Source organism: Poecilia reticulata, linkage group LG23 (genome assembly GCF_000633615.1).
Source record: "Poecilia reticulata strain Guanapo linkage group LG23, Guppy_female_1.0+MT, whole genome shotgun sequence".
Classification (NCBI taxonomy): domain Eukaryota; kingdom Metazoa; phylum Chordata; class Actinopteri; order Cyprinodontiformes; family Poeciliidae; genus Poecilia; species Poecilia reticulata.
Window position 1 is genome coordinate 6848210 of NC_024353.1, and position 17756 is coordinate 6865965.

The 17756-nt window shown below is 39.5% G+C and overlaps 1 protein-coding gene across 1 annotated transcript; it reads right to left on the reverse strand.

Annotated features, from left to right (window-relative positions):
- Nucleotides 1-2670: 2670 nt before the first annotated feature.
- mdm1 (Mdm1 nuclear protein) lies at nt 2671-17618 on the reverse strand. Its single transcript, XM_017302914.1, is given in 15 exon segments — nt 2671-3810; nt 3812-4089; nt 4168-4232; nt 5788-5870; nt 6053-6175; nt 7561-7778; nt 12814-12901; nt 12984-13117; nt 13439-13591; nt 14930-15025; nt 15085-15146; nt 15219-15299; nt 16285-16407; nt 16483-16582; nt 17388-17618. Coding segments are annotated over 15 exon segments (1647 nt in total). The 5' UTR covers nt 17406-17618; the 3' UTR covers nt 2671-3785.
- Nucleotides 17619-17756: the final 138 nt, after the last annotated feature.

Consider the following 17756-nt stretch of genomic DNA (forward strand, 5'->3'; position numbering starts at 1 on the left):
CAAACCAATGCATTTTATTTCCATCAGCGCAGACAGGCCAAAAGTATTCATACAGCAGGCTTGGTTAGGTTTTGAATTTCTTTATATCAGAAAACGATGGATTTGTTCGTAACGTGCTGCTGAAATTAAACCCAACTTTCCGAAAACGTGACGGTTCACGACTTTTAAAGGTGAATTATGTTTCCACAAAGTGCCAAGTTGGTTCAGAAAGAAATAAAATCATAGAAACTGTTAGTTGTATTTTCTCAGGTTATCAACGTGACCAAAAAAATCACAAAACCAGAAAAAAAATTGGTTAAAAAAAATCATTTAATTGAATAATTTTTCCTTCAACTTTACATTTCGCACTACATTTTCCCTGGTACATTACAATAAATTAAAACTGAACAGAAAAGAAAATTGTTACAAAGAATTGTCAGAAAACGAGAAACAAAATAGAAGAAATGTAATAATTTAAATCCTTAAACATGAACAAATCAGGAGCTTGTTGGCATGTAGGAGGGACAACAAACAAATTGATCACATGCAAAAGAGCTTTATGACGTTTTCACACCTGTTGGCTCAAATCAGCCGAGTTTATTGCATGATTTACTCAAGTAAAAGTAAAAAGTAGCGTCCATGAAATTACTCAAACAAGTAAAAAGGCGACTGAAGCTCTGACTGATTAAAACATTAATCATACTGATAACATATAATCATAATTCATATAAATAGCAAAGCAAAATCAGACAATGATTTTATTTCCAAATCAAATTCTTTTGATTTAAAACTCGTTAAACGTTAAGAAAAGCTGCATGTTTGTCTCTTTCTGAATTTCTGATTAAAATAAGTTTGTTTTTCATTCAGCGAAGTTATTCAGATACTTTTACTCAAAGCATCGATACTTCTACTCAAAGTATCGATACTTTTACTCAAAGTATCGATACTTTTACTCAAATAGATACTTTTACTCAAAGTATCGATACTTCTACTCAAAGTATCGATACTTCATGATAAAATACAAAAACACTCCAAAAAGTTGCTCAAGTAAATGTTGCAAAATTCTTTCCAAGTAATTTAGGTCAAGTTCCTAAATATTTCTAAACAGATAAAACTTACAAATACATTTTCAGCAAGAAATTGGAGCTTATTTTAAGTTTTAAAATTATTTGTTCCACTTTTTGTAACAAAACATTTTTCCAGGTTATAAGTGAAATAATCAGCCAACTGAACTTTTTTCATCAATATTAAGGACTTAAATCAAACTTTTGTTTTATTTTAAGTGTACTCAGACGTTTGCAGTAGAAACTAGACTGAAACTACTTGGTAATGTTTTGTGCTTTTGCAGTGTAGTTCCTACCGAACTCTGGATCACGTTCTCACTACAAAACGCTCCAGTTCGCTTTGGTCCGGTTCCTGCAACCGAGTCGCACCAGGACAGGAAGCAGTTTCACACAAACAACTCAACACCTGGGGTGTAAAAACATCCACAAGCAAGAGAAGCCCCGCTACTTAAAAACTCATCATGAGATAAAAACTATTCTGTTAAAAATAATTTACATTTGCTACAAAAATAAAGATCTCTAATGCCTACAGCGTTTGAGTTTTCGACGTTATCTCTTTCCCCAGAAGTCGTCCCGTCTCTTCTGAGCGCGCTCCAGGACGGCGGACGCTGCCGAGCACGAAGCCGCCGAGCGCCATGACATCACTGACAGCCGGTCGTCTAGGTAACAAAACGTAAAAAGATTTACTGCCGAGTTTTAAATGTTTTCTATCAAACAATCAAGTCAATAATTGAAACATTTTGCCGTCGTTACACTTCAAAGACGTTGGTTAATGTTTAATTTATTATGTTTTTAGTCTAGATTTAAAAGAAATCTGCTTCAGCTAAGGATGCACGATATATCGGCACCAACATCGGTATCGCCTGATATTAGTGGTTATTTAACATATCAGTATTGGGGTCAATATTAGCAACCAATATTTATTTTCATCCTGTTTCCTCTGTTTCTGGTCATTTTTTTAGAAATATAATAATATTTAACATCAGTAGGTTTTGGTTATTGGCCAAAACAGCAATATTAATATCGGATATCGTTTTTGGTCTAAATGTTCGTATCAGTGCCTCCCTGGTTTCAGCTGTTTTGAAGTTTTCTGGAAATTTGTTCCAGATTTGTGGTGCATAGAAGCCTAACGCTGCTGGTTCTGATTCTGTTGATCAGAACCAGAACAGCAGACTTTTAATGTGATAGAAGACCGACTTTGTAATTGTCCTTATGTGTCTCTGAAGGTCCAAATATGTCAGTACTTTAATGATAAGCCGTTCAGCAACAGAAGTGTTTTAAAGTCTGTTCTCTCGGTGGACGGACTTCAGAACTGGGAGATGTTCTCCATCTTCCTGGTTTTAGTCAGAACTCCAGCAGCAGCAATCTGGATCTGATTGATTCTTTTAGGCAGACCTGTTGCATTAATCAATGCGGCTAAAGATAAACGAGTACAGACCTTTCTGTGACATTGGCCCTTTAATCCTGGAAATGTTTTTCAAGTGATAAAAGGCCGACTTTGTAACCGTCTTTGTGTCTGTGAATGTTCCGACCAGAGTCCGTTGAGTGGTTTTCTCACCTTCATCAGAACCGCAGCCTCCTCTGGAACATGGCTGCTCCCTGAACCTCAAACCCAAATCACCTGAAGAGGGAAAAACCTGATTAGTCTCAGAACCACAACAATCACCGCCTACCTCTTTTCTCCTGCTTGTCAAATCTTCCATCTTTTATATGAAAACTGATCCGTTGAGAAAAAAGATGAGAAGGAAGTAAAGAGGGACAAACCCGCGTTGTTATCTAACACTCTCCCCTCGGTCCGTCTGGGTTTAGTTTCACTCTGCTGCACGGCATGACAATAAAAAGGGTTTTTCTTGCTGATTCAGCTGCAGAGCATCGACTTTCTTTAATTCTCTGTAACTGGAAGGAGGAACTTTTTATCCTTTTTCTCTTCTAATTTCCTGAATTTAAGCAGAAACCAATGGGTTTACTCCTGGAAGCATATTGTTTACATCCTTTTAGCTCTACATCTTTAAAGTTTAAATACTAAGATGCGTTTCTAAGGCATGAACTGACAAACTGGACAAAAATTAAAGCAATGTGACCCAAACAACTGGAGCTTTTTAGTGAACATGACCTACATGAGTCCCTTCCTCAGTTTTAGATTTTATATTAACTATAAAACAAACATTAATTCAGTGTTATTATTTGTATATTTATTTTAGTTTTTCATTATCTGCACCAGTAACACTTCTACATATGTATTTATAGTTAGTTAATATTTTTTTGTATTTTTTTTTTGTTTCCAAATTCACCGTTGTGTTTTTGTGCAATAAAATAAAGTTCATTATTTGGATTTTACTTAAATCAGAAAACTTTAGTGTAAAATTTTACTTATGGGAAGCCTTCAGTGCCAGAAATGTTTCATGAAAGCCGTTTTTACTCAGTAAAGTTGGAATATTTTTTATAGTTTGATCGGCGATGCAGATTAAAGCGATCGTTTCCGGTGAGTCTGGAGTTGCGGTTCTTTGCTTTTGTACGGCCTGATGTGAATCCCATGTTGGTCTGATTTCACGTTTTGTTTGGACTCTGCTGTTGCATCATCAGGAAACCTGATGCACAAAAACGACCCAAATTAAAACCTTCAAGTTGAAACTCATCTCTAAATACGTTCCAGAACCGTTTATGAACCCGTAGAGGAAGCGGGTCTCAGGAGGAAGACTTCTGATTTGTTGGTAAATAAATAAGAGCATTTCAGTAGAAAGTTTAGTGGAAGGAAAGATGCAGACAGCACAGGAATCTGAAGCTCACCGTTGTGCTGGAAGTCCGGGTGTCTCAGCGTTCCCTGGATCCCATGCTGCTGCGGCGGCGGCGGCGAGCACAGAGGGGGCGGGGCTACTGGAGAAGGAGGCGCCTGCTTCGTCCTGATTGGTTGAGGCTGAGGGCTGGGCGTCTGCTGGTTGGTAGGAGGGGGGCTTAAAGACACAGGGCTGTTCTCTGGCCACGCCTCCTTCAGTTTGACTGGCTTGTTGACCCCGACCTCTGACCCAAACTGTGGTGAAGCGAATTTCTGGCCAGATAAAACGTCACATGACCCTTTATTGTGTGACATCATACATAAAAAAATGTTTTCTTAGAACCAAGTTACCTGTTTTTGTTTGACAGGAGAAGAATCATCCCTGTTGGTCGGTTTTCCGACAAGTATAGCTCCCCCTGGAGGGCAAACAGGGCATATGGTTGGTGGTAGAACACGACTGAAAAACTAAAATGAAATGGATGCAGAGGAAGTGATTATTAAAATCCCACCAGGACGTCTGCAGATGTTTGACTGGGATGAATTTTAATGCTGATACTCGGGACACATGAGGGAGAGCGGCGCTGCATGTACGAGCCTCAACAACGGAAAGATGTCAGGTCTGAGTTCATGCTGCCATTTTAGCTCATCGTGGATATTTAATTATGGGTTGGAATGCATATGTGCTGACCGGATCGCTCCAAAAGAGCAGGGCATTCTGGGTAACGTTGAAAAAAATGACATTTTGCAGTTGCGATCTTTCCGTTAAATAAGAAATGTGATTGAAATCACATGTGAACACGTTAGTTCATGTGATAACTAACTTGTTCTTCTTTGTCGTCTCCAGCAGTAGTAACATCTGGCTGTTGATCATGTGACCCGTATGATTGAAAAATAGTTTCTGTTAGAGATTTTCTGGTATTATCATTTTGTTATTACTTTAGTTCTCTTTTTTCTGTGCGACCTGGAGGCCCCATCTGCCTGTTTGTCTTCATGTGAAACGGTCAACTGTGTGTTTCCTTAAATTACGTTTCCACAGGTGTCTTCTTATCAACCGGAATACTCCCTACCTTAGAAACTGCCTGTGTGCAGTAATAAATTATCTCTGCTGTCTTCTTTAGCTATCCTCCCCGTCTCTGCTTGATAATAAAAGACGAGCTGTAACCAAAGGTCTTCAGACGCTCAGTGAACGGCTCGGAGGAGCAGTTGACAGAGTCTTCTCCTTTTGCAAAAGCTTGGTCATAAAATTCATATACGTTGTCTGTGGTTCTTTTATGTAGGTTCTAGAAAAATACCTATCAGTTTCCATTGCAGTTTTGCAAAATAAATCAACTTTTTATCTAAAATCGAGTGTTTTCAAAAAATGACGTGTTTCCATAAAATACATTTATTTTCAAAATGTCAAATTGTGCAATGATATTGTTAATGGAAACCCATCTGCTGCCATGCCAGCTGCATGTATGAAGCCTTCAGTGTGATGTTTTATCACTCCTGGAGGCCGTCTGAGGAAAAACGTCCAATATTAGCTGAACAGTTTCTGCAGAAGTCAGTTCAGTGTTTGCTGCATCTGAGTGCGACGTGAGGAAGTGGTTTATTAATTGCAGTGAGCACAATAAAGAGAGGAAATGTTGCATGTTTCTGCAGGAAAAGAACATCCAGCTGCAGTCGATCTGCTTTACCAGCTAGCAGAAGTGTCATTTCTTTTCTGAGCCGTTTTCTCGGAAAGCTTTCTAGGTCTTCTGAGGTCTTCGAGACCTCAGCTTGACCTCTGATCTTCCTGGAAACACTCGACTCTGTCAGCTGCAAATGCAGCTTCTTAAAATGGGCAAAGCTGTAAGAACTTTGTCTTTAACTCTAAACCAGGATTGCATGTAATTTTTTCCTTGTTGGAAATGAGAAAGGTTAAGGTGGATTAAAGATTAGCATCGGGTTTTACGGCACTGGGTGATTTCCGTGTCCTGCAGGTACGTCTACCTGTGGCAGGTGTGGTCAGGTCGTGGTGGGTCCTCTGCACCGGCCTCGTTCTCAGTCTGGGAGTCGGTAACCTTCCCTCCTCTCTGAAAACACACGGTTGGTTCCTGAAAGCTGAGGTGGCTTTGATCTGACTTTCACACTTCTGACACACTTTCTGTCAGATCATCTCCAGGCAAAATACTCAAGTTACAACTAACTGCTTAATAAAACACTTCAAAACAAAATCAAGAATATATAACTGCTATCAGAGAAAGAAAAAACCGACTCCTCCGTCTCTTCTTCTTCTGCCCAGGCTGTGTGGCGTTCAGCTCCGGGTCCTGGAGGCGTTTCCCTCCCAGCGCTCCTCTGAGTTTTTCCTCCACTGACTGACGACCTCCTGCTGGACATACTGGAGGACCAGACAAAAACCAGTTCAGGTCAGAGGTCAGATCAGGCTGCAGCCTCCTGCCTACAGCTGGGCGATACGGCTAAAGAATAAAATCTCAGATTTGTTTTTATTTCAAACATCTCTTTTGTGAGTCGGACAACAGCATCGGGATTAATTACGAGAATATATTCAGAATTTTACCAGAAAAACTTTACAACACAAAGTGTTTTTATTGAACAAAAAAAGCCTTTTTTTAATCAGGATGGGATGCGAACAGCTCAGTTCATGTAGATCTTTATAGGTCTTATGGAGCCTGTTGCATGTTATCGTTTACCCTTGGAGATGTTGCGCATGCGAACGAAGCTGGATGGCAAAAAGACGATTAACAAAATGAAACCTGGAGATGAAGACATCAATTTAGTGCAGTGTGTCGCAGCAAAGGGAGAAATAACGGCGAAAATAACAACTCGAAACCACTTTTATCTCGCTCTCTGCCGACTGTACACCTAGACCTGTTGCCACGGCAACTGGCGCCACTTCATGTTTTATGAGTCGGCACCATAAAACACTCAAAACATTTCCCACACAAAGAATAATAGTTTGTTTTTGGGCTTGATGCGATTATTGATCAGCGATCGCTGCGGCAGATTAGCTACCGCTAACCGCTGCTATTAGCTAAGCTAACACAGCGGTGGTTGTTGAGCTAATATAATCGCCTGCTGTACTGCTGGTCTGTCAGTGGGTGTTTAGGTCGCCTTTTTTATTTTAACTGAACCAAAACACCAAATTCCACAGCACATCTACATGTTACGATTGTCATAGTCAAGCTAGCGTAACTGACCTGCTTCGTTTTCCCTCCTATTTTCTTCTTAAAACTTTTTCCTGACTTTATCCAGCTGTCCTGTTGTTTACAATCAGTAGCAAAGCACTGCGTGCCTTTTTATTTTATATATCAGCGCATTTAAGATTTAGCAGAGAAGATTAGCTGTTCTGTTGGCTAAAACCAATGCTAGTCATCGTCTTCTAGCAGTTTTTTGCCTTCTCGCAGAGAGAGGGGGCAGGAGTTTGTGCAGTTATGTTGCGACGGCTTCATACCAAAATATAACTTCACAAGATGCTCCACATGCCTCATTTTTGTGAATTTTTATGTTGGCGTTTTCATAAAAATCTCATTTTATTCTCCAAATTAGAAGAAAATCAAAGTACTCTAGTCCTAATATTCTGTCATAGAGTTGACTTGAATTCAAAGTCCAAATAAATAGCAGCTGTAAAACAAGATGGCCGCCCTGTGCGTGATGACATCACTTTGAGGACTGCATTGGTTGAAAAAAAATCCAGATTTTCTCTAAATTAATCGCTAAAATCAATTTATCGCCCAGCTCCACTCCCGCAGCGTCGCTCCTCACCTGGCCAGGTCCAGGGCTTCTACGCAGGAAGCGCTGCGGCTCTCCGGCTCGGGTGAAAGGTCACGGTTGGGCGGCGGGGTGGAGGGGTCGGAGTGGGAGTCGGTGGGCTCCCACAGCGCGTTGTGTTCGGACAGCAGCTGGCTCAGATGGTCCCTGGAGAAGTTGGTTCCCCAGGCTCTGCGTCGGTACGCCTGGGCCTGCTGCCTGATCTCCTTCACCTGGACAAACAGGTGAAACTCCTAAACACCTGGTCCAACCAATAATCACTGATCACTATTGATGAGTTTAACACAGACAATATTAGTTACTGGTTTGATGCTTTTATGACTTTTTATTTCTGTCTTTATGATGCAAAGCACTTTGAACTGCTTTTGAAACTCAATTTATTAATAAATAGTTTGGGTTTTATTTAAAAATCTCACAGTCAGAAAACAGGAGATGCAATAAGTTTTTCCACTGGTGAATTTTACATAAGATCAGAAACACGGAGAATTTTGAGCCATAAAATATGACTTCAAAACAGAAATTTTCCCATTTATATTGGTAAAAATCTATTTATCATCTTAAAAATATTGACTTTAAAAGAGAAATAAAAAGTCTGATATGCTCTGGTGAAGCTCTAAGAGAAATCTGGTAGTTTGAGGCGTTAATTATTCCGTCTCTGCCGTCAAACATCAGCTGCTTCGCTCCAGTCGTGTCACTGCAGCTGAAGTCGTAGGTTCTGGTAAACCCGACGCTCTGGACCCTGGATAACCTCTGACCCCGTTTGTGAAGCTAACCTCAGTCTGTCCACGGCGCAACCTCGACAGGAATCACCTGTCAGCGTTTCATCACTTCCTCCCACCGGTTTGTTCGTGACGTCGGCTCAGAAAAAAAAAAAGACTGGGTCAAAAAGACGGAGAGAAAATTGATGTGATTCATTTAGAGGATTAAAACGTTTGATGATGATATTTAAAACACATAAAAGAGGTTACTTTTAAAAAGTTTGGACTCAGTAGTTTTTATTTGAGTCTCAGCAGGTGACTCACTGCATCCGCATCGTTTCCATTCGAAAGGTAGAACTGAATAACGAGCTGACGGGTTCGGGCCGCGCCCAACAAGATGGCCGCCGAAAATATAAAAAGCCCAACGAACAGAAAAATGCTCCTCCGCTTTCCCACCAGAACGACTGAATTAGTTCAACTTCCAAGCAAGAATATTTCATAATATTTTTCACTTTTCAGTGATTTTTCTCGAGTTTTAGCTTCTTTACAAACAGCTTCACATTTTCTCTCAGGGTTTCCTGAGAGAAGATAAGGTTAGGTAAGATAAGGTTAGGTAATTTTATTTATATAGCACATTTTCAGCAACATGAGTTAAAAGGAAATGCAAACAAAATAACAAACCAAAGGAAAAGAGGAAAGGACACATTAGGGCAGGTGGCAACATTCAGACAAAACAAAGGGGCAAAACAAAGACACGAGTGAAGGCGGTGACATCAAAGGGCCTCAAAGGAACGTTACCGAGCGTCCTGGCAGAGTCCGATAGAGGTGTTGTTTATCTAGGAATGTCCTTGAGCGTTGAGCTTCGCAACTCCATGGATACAGGAGGGGGTGAGGAGGGAAGAGCGTTGTGTTTACATGTCTTCAAGGAGATTAGAGATATGCAGCCCTTCCAAGGCCACACGGGGAAAGACAATTCATAAACAGAATGTCTTAGGTCGGGAAGATTATACATTTCAATCTTCCCTAAAGTTTCTTCGATACATTTTAGAACTTTCTTAAAATTTTAAGACTTTTTTTGGTGAAATTATGACTATATTCTCATAATTAAACATAAAATGTCCTGTCACGATAACACATTTTGCTTTGTCCCAGAATTATCGCGATAAACGATGTTGTTGTTTTGAGACCATTTCCAGGTAATATAATCGTAATGGCATAATAATAATAATAATAATAATAATAATAATAATAATAATAATAATAATAATAATGCAAGAACAGAGTCTTAAATATCAATAAACTTTAAATTTAAATGAACATTTGACACTGGAACTGGAAGACACTTTAAATATCCAAAATAAATAAAATAACAGAAACAACAAATAAAATGAATTATTCAAAAAAGAGATGGCTGTGCCTGAAAACTAGTTTTGGTAGAAAAAGAAAAACGATAAATGATGCAAATGGAAATTATAAAATTATTGTTTTAATTAAAAATTTTATTAATTGAAATAAAAGCAACTTTTTGGAAATATTTTCCATCATCCATAATATAAAAATAGATTAGAATTTAATCTAAAAAAAATCAAATTTTGTTTTTAAATATCGCCCAGCTCTGGTTTTGCTGCACTCACCCTCCTGTTTCTGCCACCAGGTGGCGCAGCAACGATTCGTTTTGGCTTTATTTCTTCCACCTGGATCTCTGGGAACATTTAGTTGTCGTTAAAAGTCAAATTCAGCCGAAATGCGAGGTATTGTTTTGGTTTTTTGGTCATTTTAGGCCCCGTTATTGGTGCTAAATTGATTTTTGTTCTATTTATTACATCAGCAGATTAACAGCTGGTGGTTTTAAAACAAACCAGCAAAACACACCAGCAGATGCAAAAACTGTTTTTTCCTGCAAAGCAAACAGATGCAGGTGCTTTTCTTAGTATTTTTGATGCCTTCAGGCGAAATCTTTGATGTTGTGCGAACAGCTGCCCCCCTCCTCAACAACATTTTCTGTTGGGAACCGACCTGACTGTGAGTAACGCAGAGAAGTTTCCCTGAAACGAACCACTGTGGTTTCTTCTGCTGACACTCAGCACTTTGGTTTTTCATCAGCAACACGCAGAAAAACACACACCGACCGAAACAATCCCCTAAAACACAACTTCAGTGAGATTTCCTGCTTCTCCTGCAGACAGTGAACTCACCGCAGGTGCTGGACTGTCCTGCTGCTTCAAGCCCCTTCCTCCACCTGACCTGCTTTCCTGTCCTCTCTTAAAGAGGCGGAGCTTTTATTTTCTTTATTCTGTTTGATTAAAGGCAGAAACGATAATTTAAACTTCCTGTGTGAGTAACTAAGGACTCAAACCAAAACCATCTTTCCTGCCAAAGGATGAGGAGAAAATTATTGCTGCTTAAAACTGTCAAGTATTCACACCGGTTTTTGTGCCACCTTCGTTAGGAGCATTTTGTTTATCACGAATGAGGTGCATCAGTTGATTAATAAAGTTCTACCTCAACCCTAAGCTACCTCTGAACTTACAGTGAAGAAAATAAGCTAATGGTAACTAGCCAGCTAGCTAGCAAGGGTAAAGCTAGCTAGCTAGTTAGCAGCTGTTTTTCCATTTCTCCAACCTAAGCCACATCTGAGCTTAGGATGGAGAAAATAATCAATAATAAGCTAACAGTATCTAGCTAGTAACATAAAACTAGCTAGCTTTGACAAAAAAGCTTTGACCGTAACTAGCTTTTTATATTAGCAGCTAATTACCGTTATCTTATTATTGATTATTTTCTCCACCCTAAGCCATCTCTGAGCTTAGGATGGAGAAAATAATCAATAATAAGCTAACAGTAACTAGCCAGCTAGCTAAAAAATGTAAAGCTAAGTAGTTAGCAGATAGTTTCTGTTAGCTGTTTCCTCCCCATGCCACCTCTGGGCTGAGTGGAGAAAATAATCAACATTAAGCTAACGGTAACTAGCCAGCTAGCTAACAAATGTAAAGCTAGCATGTTAACTAGCTGCTAATATAAAAAGCCAGCTAGCTTTTTTTATGTCCATTATGGATAAGTACAAATGTATCACCAGTTGGCTCACTTCTGTTACCAACCCCCAATCTTAAATTCCTCTCATGGTGGTCTTAAAAAGTCTTAAATTTGGTTGGTGAAACCTGCAGAAACCCTGTAATACAAAAAAGGTCTGTAGCTGAGTTTCCATTACAAATTATTTGCAAAACTACACTAATGTGGAGAAAAATAAATTGTGTTTTCATTAAATAAGAAATACAATAAAAGTCATGAAAATGAGTTTGTCCATTAGCGTGACGCGAAAAATGATTCCATTGCTTTTTTGCAAATACAAAACTCCAATAAGCAAATGTATTTTAAGTTTGGTTTATCATATCTGGATTCAGGCTGAGTTGAGTTTCATCCATTTGTTTGAAGTCAGACCTGAAACACCGTCACCATGAATCAATTATTTTTCCCCCAGTAACAGTCACTCCCTCCCTTCAGAGATCTGGAACAAAACGGCAGCGCATGACGCATCCAGAATACGCCTCCATTGAGCTCTGCTGTAGCCGCCCACACAAGCAGTGACCAATGCTTGTGTGGGGAAGCAATGCGGGGCATTTTCAGTCAGCGCTGCCTCTCAACAGCAGAGCAGCGGTGTTCCACAGAGATGTGTTTCGGACCACTTCAGATCTCTGTTGGTTTGCCATCGTGGCTAAACCCAACGCAGAGTTTCCATCAGACCTCAGTTCTTAAAAGCTTTAGTTAAACTAATTAACCAGTTCTGTCTGATCATTTCATCTCCTGTGCTTCTAATCTTTGTGAATCCAAACAGCTTCAGTCTGGAACTGAGATCTCATTTTAAATCATCCGACGCCTTTAGCTCCGTTACTTTATTCTCCTGTTTCTGCATTTTTGTTCATAATTTCTTTAATTTAGTCGTTTCATGTTTGGACAATTATCTCCTTTGTTTCTGGAAGGATTTTTGCTCTCTCTTTTTTTATTCATTTATTTATTTATTTTTACTTTCAGACAGTTGTTAGCATATGTAACCATGGCAACAAAGTGTTTTGTTTTTGCAGCCATAAGCAGAGAGAGGGAAGAATTTCAAACCATCTCTCCTTTCTTTCATATTGCACAATGATCATATCCCCTACTTCAGCATCTGTCTAACCACTTGGCCAGAGACTCAAAGACGAGCAGCAAAAGCAAAGGAGGTGGGTTAGCAGCTGATGATGTCATCCAGGACGTGTTGCTTATGAATATTGAGCTGTCAGCATGTCAGGATACTACCGTACTGCAACATTCTTCAGTCAGAGGCTTCTTCAGATTCGTTGCGGGACTGACTGCTACAGGAAACCTTACAGTTGAGTTGAATTTCTAACTTCAAAGTTCAGCTGAAACTTGTAGGTGGAGTTTCGATTTCGGAGGCGACATTTGAAGTCTTTTTATAACCTTGTTCTCTACCGAAATGTTTTACAGTAGCGAATAAAAAGTGCTGAATGTCACAGAAAGTGAAAAGCGGTGTGATGAATGTAAATTGACCTCTGACCTGCTCGGTGAGGTTGTCCGTGGCTCCGCCCCCTTTTGGGTTCCTGCAGAGAGGAGAACGAAAGCTGGACTGATACTCTGTGAACATCCTGCCAGACACACAGGAACGGTTCCACACGTCATTTCACCGGCCTGACAGAGACGCTGGAGGACACTCGGCCTGGAACTCACCTGTGTCTCCGCCGCACCTGAGCGGGCGGGGGGGCCGTCGTCAGGGGCAACCGGGACCCACCGTCGCCCTGAGCAGTTTCCTGTTTGACAGGAAGTTCGTTACTCTGTGCATCCAAACTTTTCCTTCTGTGAGTCTGCAGGTAAAAACAGGACAGCAGGATCAGTTAGCAAAGGTCAAAGGTCAAACAGCAGAGCTGAACAGAGTGGCTTCAAGATTTAAAAAAAAAAAATCAGATTTTTTGTAACATTTTATTTTATTTTAATTTTTTTTTTTTTTTGCTTGATTTTTTTTCTAAAAAAATAAATTACAGATGACAAATCTTCTAAAAATTTTAATCTTAAAGAATCAAAAATTAGGTAAGATCAATTAGAAGCAAGAAGATTTCCTCTCCTACTGTGTGTGTGTGTGTGTGTGTGTGTGTGTGTGTGTGTGTGTGTGTGTGTGTGTTACCTACTCTGTATGTGTGAAACACCGGATGTCCCAGATTTCTCCGAAGGCGCGGGCCGGACGGCGGGGCCAGACCCTGGAAGCTCCGGCGGTACTCCGTTTCCATGGGAACGGGGATGTTCTTAAAGGGCGGGATGGACCTGCTGCTGGAGTGCAACACCTGCAAGATGGGGTCAAAGGTCAGCACCTGAACAACCACTGAGAAAACCTCCAGAGAGCTGCGATCGTTTTGGATGAGGCTGGTGCGCCGCCATCTGGTGGACAAACAGGGGAACTACAGTTATCGATCACTGATAATCAACTGTCTTATCTTTTTTTTTTTATACCCAGAATGCAATTTTAAAATGACTAACTTTTATTTGATGTTTAAGTGCAACATCTCACATAAAAACTGAATCAGAATCAAACTTACATTTAAATTACAATTTTAAAATACAACTTTCTTTCATTTAGTCGGCAACAAACATCTTCTGCCTTGATAAAAACAATAATTTCCCACATGAATGTGTTTAAGGTCCTCTTATCTGATGATTTTGATTCATTTTGGTGAAAAATAATTTTAAAAAATGTCTGACTTTAAAAACGCTGCCCCCTGGTGAGGAAGTTGAGGTAAAACATTTGCTGCTTTTTTTTAATCTACAAAATCTGATAGAGATAAAAAGCAGCTTCAGGAAACAGATGGCAAAATGGTGACAGCGACTGAAGTTGCTTTATTACCTCATCCTGATACCGAAACTGAATTAATCTGATTAAAATCAGAATTTTGCTTTTAAATAAAGAGAAAAAGTTTCTGTGATGCAATAAAAGCAAATTAAAACCTAAATTCAGCCAAAATTTCTGTTCTACGTTTAATATTTAATTGTTTTACGTTTTATATCCAAATTCAGTTAGCTGTATTATGTTGGACATTATTTTACATTTTATCACATTTTGATATTTGTATTTCTGTGTTTACTGTTTGTAGTTTAAATTTCTAGCTTTACTAAACCGCTGAGGTCGTCATTCTGTCGTAGCTTGACTTTTTGTTTCCTTTAAATAAATCAGAAATGAATATTCATAATAAAATAACCAGAATGCTGTGAGTTTTTTTGTGAAATTAACTGATTAATTAATATTCATTCATCCCGTGCAGCTCATTCCAGGGTCTGATGGGATTAATAATCCCTCCGGTGAGATTTGGAGAACATGTGTTACTCAGCTGCTGTGGTTCCTGTTCCCCTCCTCGCCTGCGGGGGCGCTGCATTAACAACCACGGAAAGAAACGAATCGACACTGAGCACAACTTGTTTCTTCACGAAACAAAAACAAAACTGGAGTGGCGTCAGGTTTTAGCGGTTGGAGGATTTTTCTTGTCTTTGGTAAAAAAAAAAGAAAAACGAGTCGTTTCTCCCGTTAGCGCTAAGCTAACGCCCGTTAGCATTCACACCTCCCCAAGCGAGCGGCGTTCACGCTTCCTGATGGAAAACAGGAAGTCGTCATGCTTAGACGACTTTCTCACCTGCTCTGCTGTCAGTAACGGCGACGCTGCAGATACAGGCTTCTTCCAGCCAAACTGCCTGTGGTACTCTGACCTCTGACCCCACGGCTTGTCGACCTGCAACACAAACCGGTCACATCCTGCTGCTTCCGGTTCAGCGTTCCAGATGGTCTCACCTGGCTTCCCGGCTGCTGCTCGGGTTCTGCAGGCCCGCCGGGCTCAGGGGGGCGGAGCTTCACTGGGGACACAGAGCAGATGTGAGACCAGCGGCGATCTGGGTCAACAGAACCTCAAAGTTCTGCACATTTACCGGATTTTCCATCAGCTGCTGGTCTGGATCCAGGTTCTGGTTCCGATCCAGAAACATTTGGTGGTTTAGAAACTGGAGAATCTGTAATTTAAGGCGGAATCATGTGAAACAGCTTCATCCAGATGATTGAAATCCTGGAAAATCCTTGAATTTGGAGAGTTCTTGGTTTTGTAATAAAATCTAATCTGACATTTTAATAAAAGCCTGAAAATTGGAAACGATGTTTACAGTTGAAACCAGATCATCTGGAGTTAAAGCAGATTAAACTTTTTGTTTTAGTCAGAATTAATAAAATTAGTTCCATTTGCTAAAAAACTTAGCGAGAATATTTTTTAGAGTTTTTTTAATTTAAACATTTAATTTGAGCAGGAAGGTAATTTATCATGATTTGCTTGAATGTAATGAATATTATTCCTAATAACTCAGTGAATTATTGATCTGATCTGTTTATTTGAAATAAATAAATTAAGCTTTATTGAAATTGGGGGATTTTTTGTTAAATGTTTGGTTCTCAGATAACTCAAAACATAAAATATTTTATTTTACCCAGAGTCCTACAACAGGTTATTAATTACATTAATAAATTATAGTCAAATTAAACTGTCCTTTTTAATTAACTTGTCTGTTTTTTGTTTGTTTTTTTATTGCCAAAGTGATGCAGAGAAAGTTTGAAAACTTGAAAATTTAAATTTTACTGTGGGAAAAAGTTTAGAAGCAAAATTTTAGATGAATCTGAAAATCTTATTTTTTCAAGCAAATTTTTGACTCAAATTTAAAAAATGAATAATAGTAATAATAATAATAATAATAATAATAATAGCAAAAAAAATTTCTTGCTTTTTTGAGATTTTAAAGACGTTTTGCCAGAGGGAAAAAAAAAACCAATCCTTTCTTTTCTAGAAAATTTAAGAGATTATTTCCAAAATTTCTAGAAATTTAAATTTTTCCCCCTTTTGTTCCTTTTTATGCTTTCATAATTTTTAAGAGGAAATTGTTTTAAAAAAAACAGTAAAATAATTTCACCCAGACTGAAACGATTGTCTCCTGTTCCCCTGCAGACACTCACCTTTCCTGCCAGTAGAGGGCGCTGCTCTGCAAACTGGATCTGCTGGAGAACCAGGCAGGAAGTTACTGGACTCGGGTGGACCGGGTCTCTTCAGCCGTTGGAGACCTGGAGGCCTGCTGATCCCTGCAGACACACACAGCAGGAAGGTTCTGATTCTTTTTGTTGTTTTTTAGATAAAACGTCATAAGAGGTTCTTACGGTTCTGATCAGGGCGGAGTCCAGCCAGCGGGCGGCAGCGCTGAGGCGACACGCTCCTGGAGCGAGGGACGCCGTAGCTCTTCTGGTACTCACTCTGACTCTGAAGCAGAAACAGTTTAGTTCTGAACTACAGTAAAATTAAAATGACCAACATCTCAGACCAAAGAAGGAATATCGAAGGAATTTAGTTTCTTTAAAGTTGAAATAATAAAATAATTGTCGTGGATTACTCTATCTGTTGGTGAAAAAGCTCTGCTAACCGAGCTCCTTTGCTTTTGCAATTGATTGTGTACTTATGTGGTTGTCCTTATTTCCATACTGGAGGAAAATGACTAATTTAATCATAAATTATATTTTAAAAATAAGTAATGATAGCAGGTATGTTACACACTTAGAGCAGTCTTGAAATGAAGTATCTGGTGTTGAACTGTTTTTACTTATTTAATTTCCCTTTGGGATCAATTCAAATTAAAAAATGTCTCTGTTTAAATTTTAATGGGGGCCCGAAATAAAAATCCGCCTCGGGCCCCAAAAAGGCTCGGACCGGCCCTGTTCGGGCTCCTAGACTACAAACTAAAACAGGCGACCTCTGTCCCTGTAAAAATCAGTTCAGGTTAGAATAAAGTCCAGTGAAGTCAACATTTAACTTTCCAAATTGGTCTAGAGGGGTAAAAAAAATTAATCAGAGGGAATCCAAACCTGATCAATTGGATTATCAGATTAAAACCTTATTGATCCCGTTTCTGCTGAGCTGTAAACCGAAACGACGCTTCACGACATCTCAAACTTAATATAAAGCTTTTTATTATTCCACAGCGGTCTTTAATCTGATTCCCAGCAGGTTTAAATCGTGATTAGCAGCAGCTACGACAGCTAGCATCAACTGTACATCACCTGTTGTTTACCTTGAAGCGGACCGTCATGGCGCTCCTGCTTGTTGAGGTAACACCGGGAAAAGTTGCTCCCCGGAAACAAAACCCCAAACTGGGCGTCCTAACGGGCTCCTTTAGTTCGGTTTACCGCTGATTCCCCCGGAGCTACGAGCTAGCTACAAGCGTCAAGCTACAGGTGTTGTGTCGAGCTGAGTTACCCTCTCGATAATCGCTTCCCTGACATTTGCGCCTCTACACTTAGAACTACGGCCGCGGTTGATAATATGGTGCATTCAAGTCAAATCGTACATTAGAAAATCTATACTGAAATGACTTTAAAATGAATAAATGTATTTTATCACTATCAAATAGCACTGAGGTGTTAATCAATGTTTCATATAT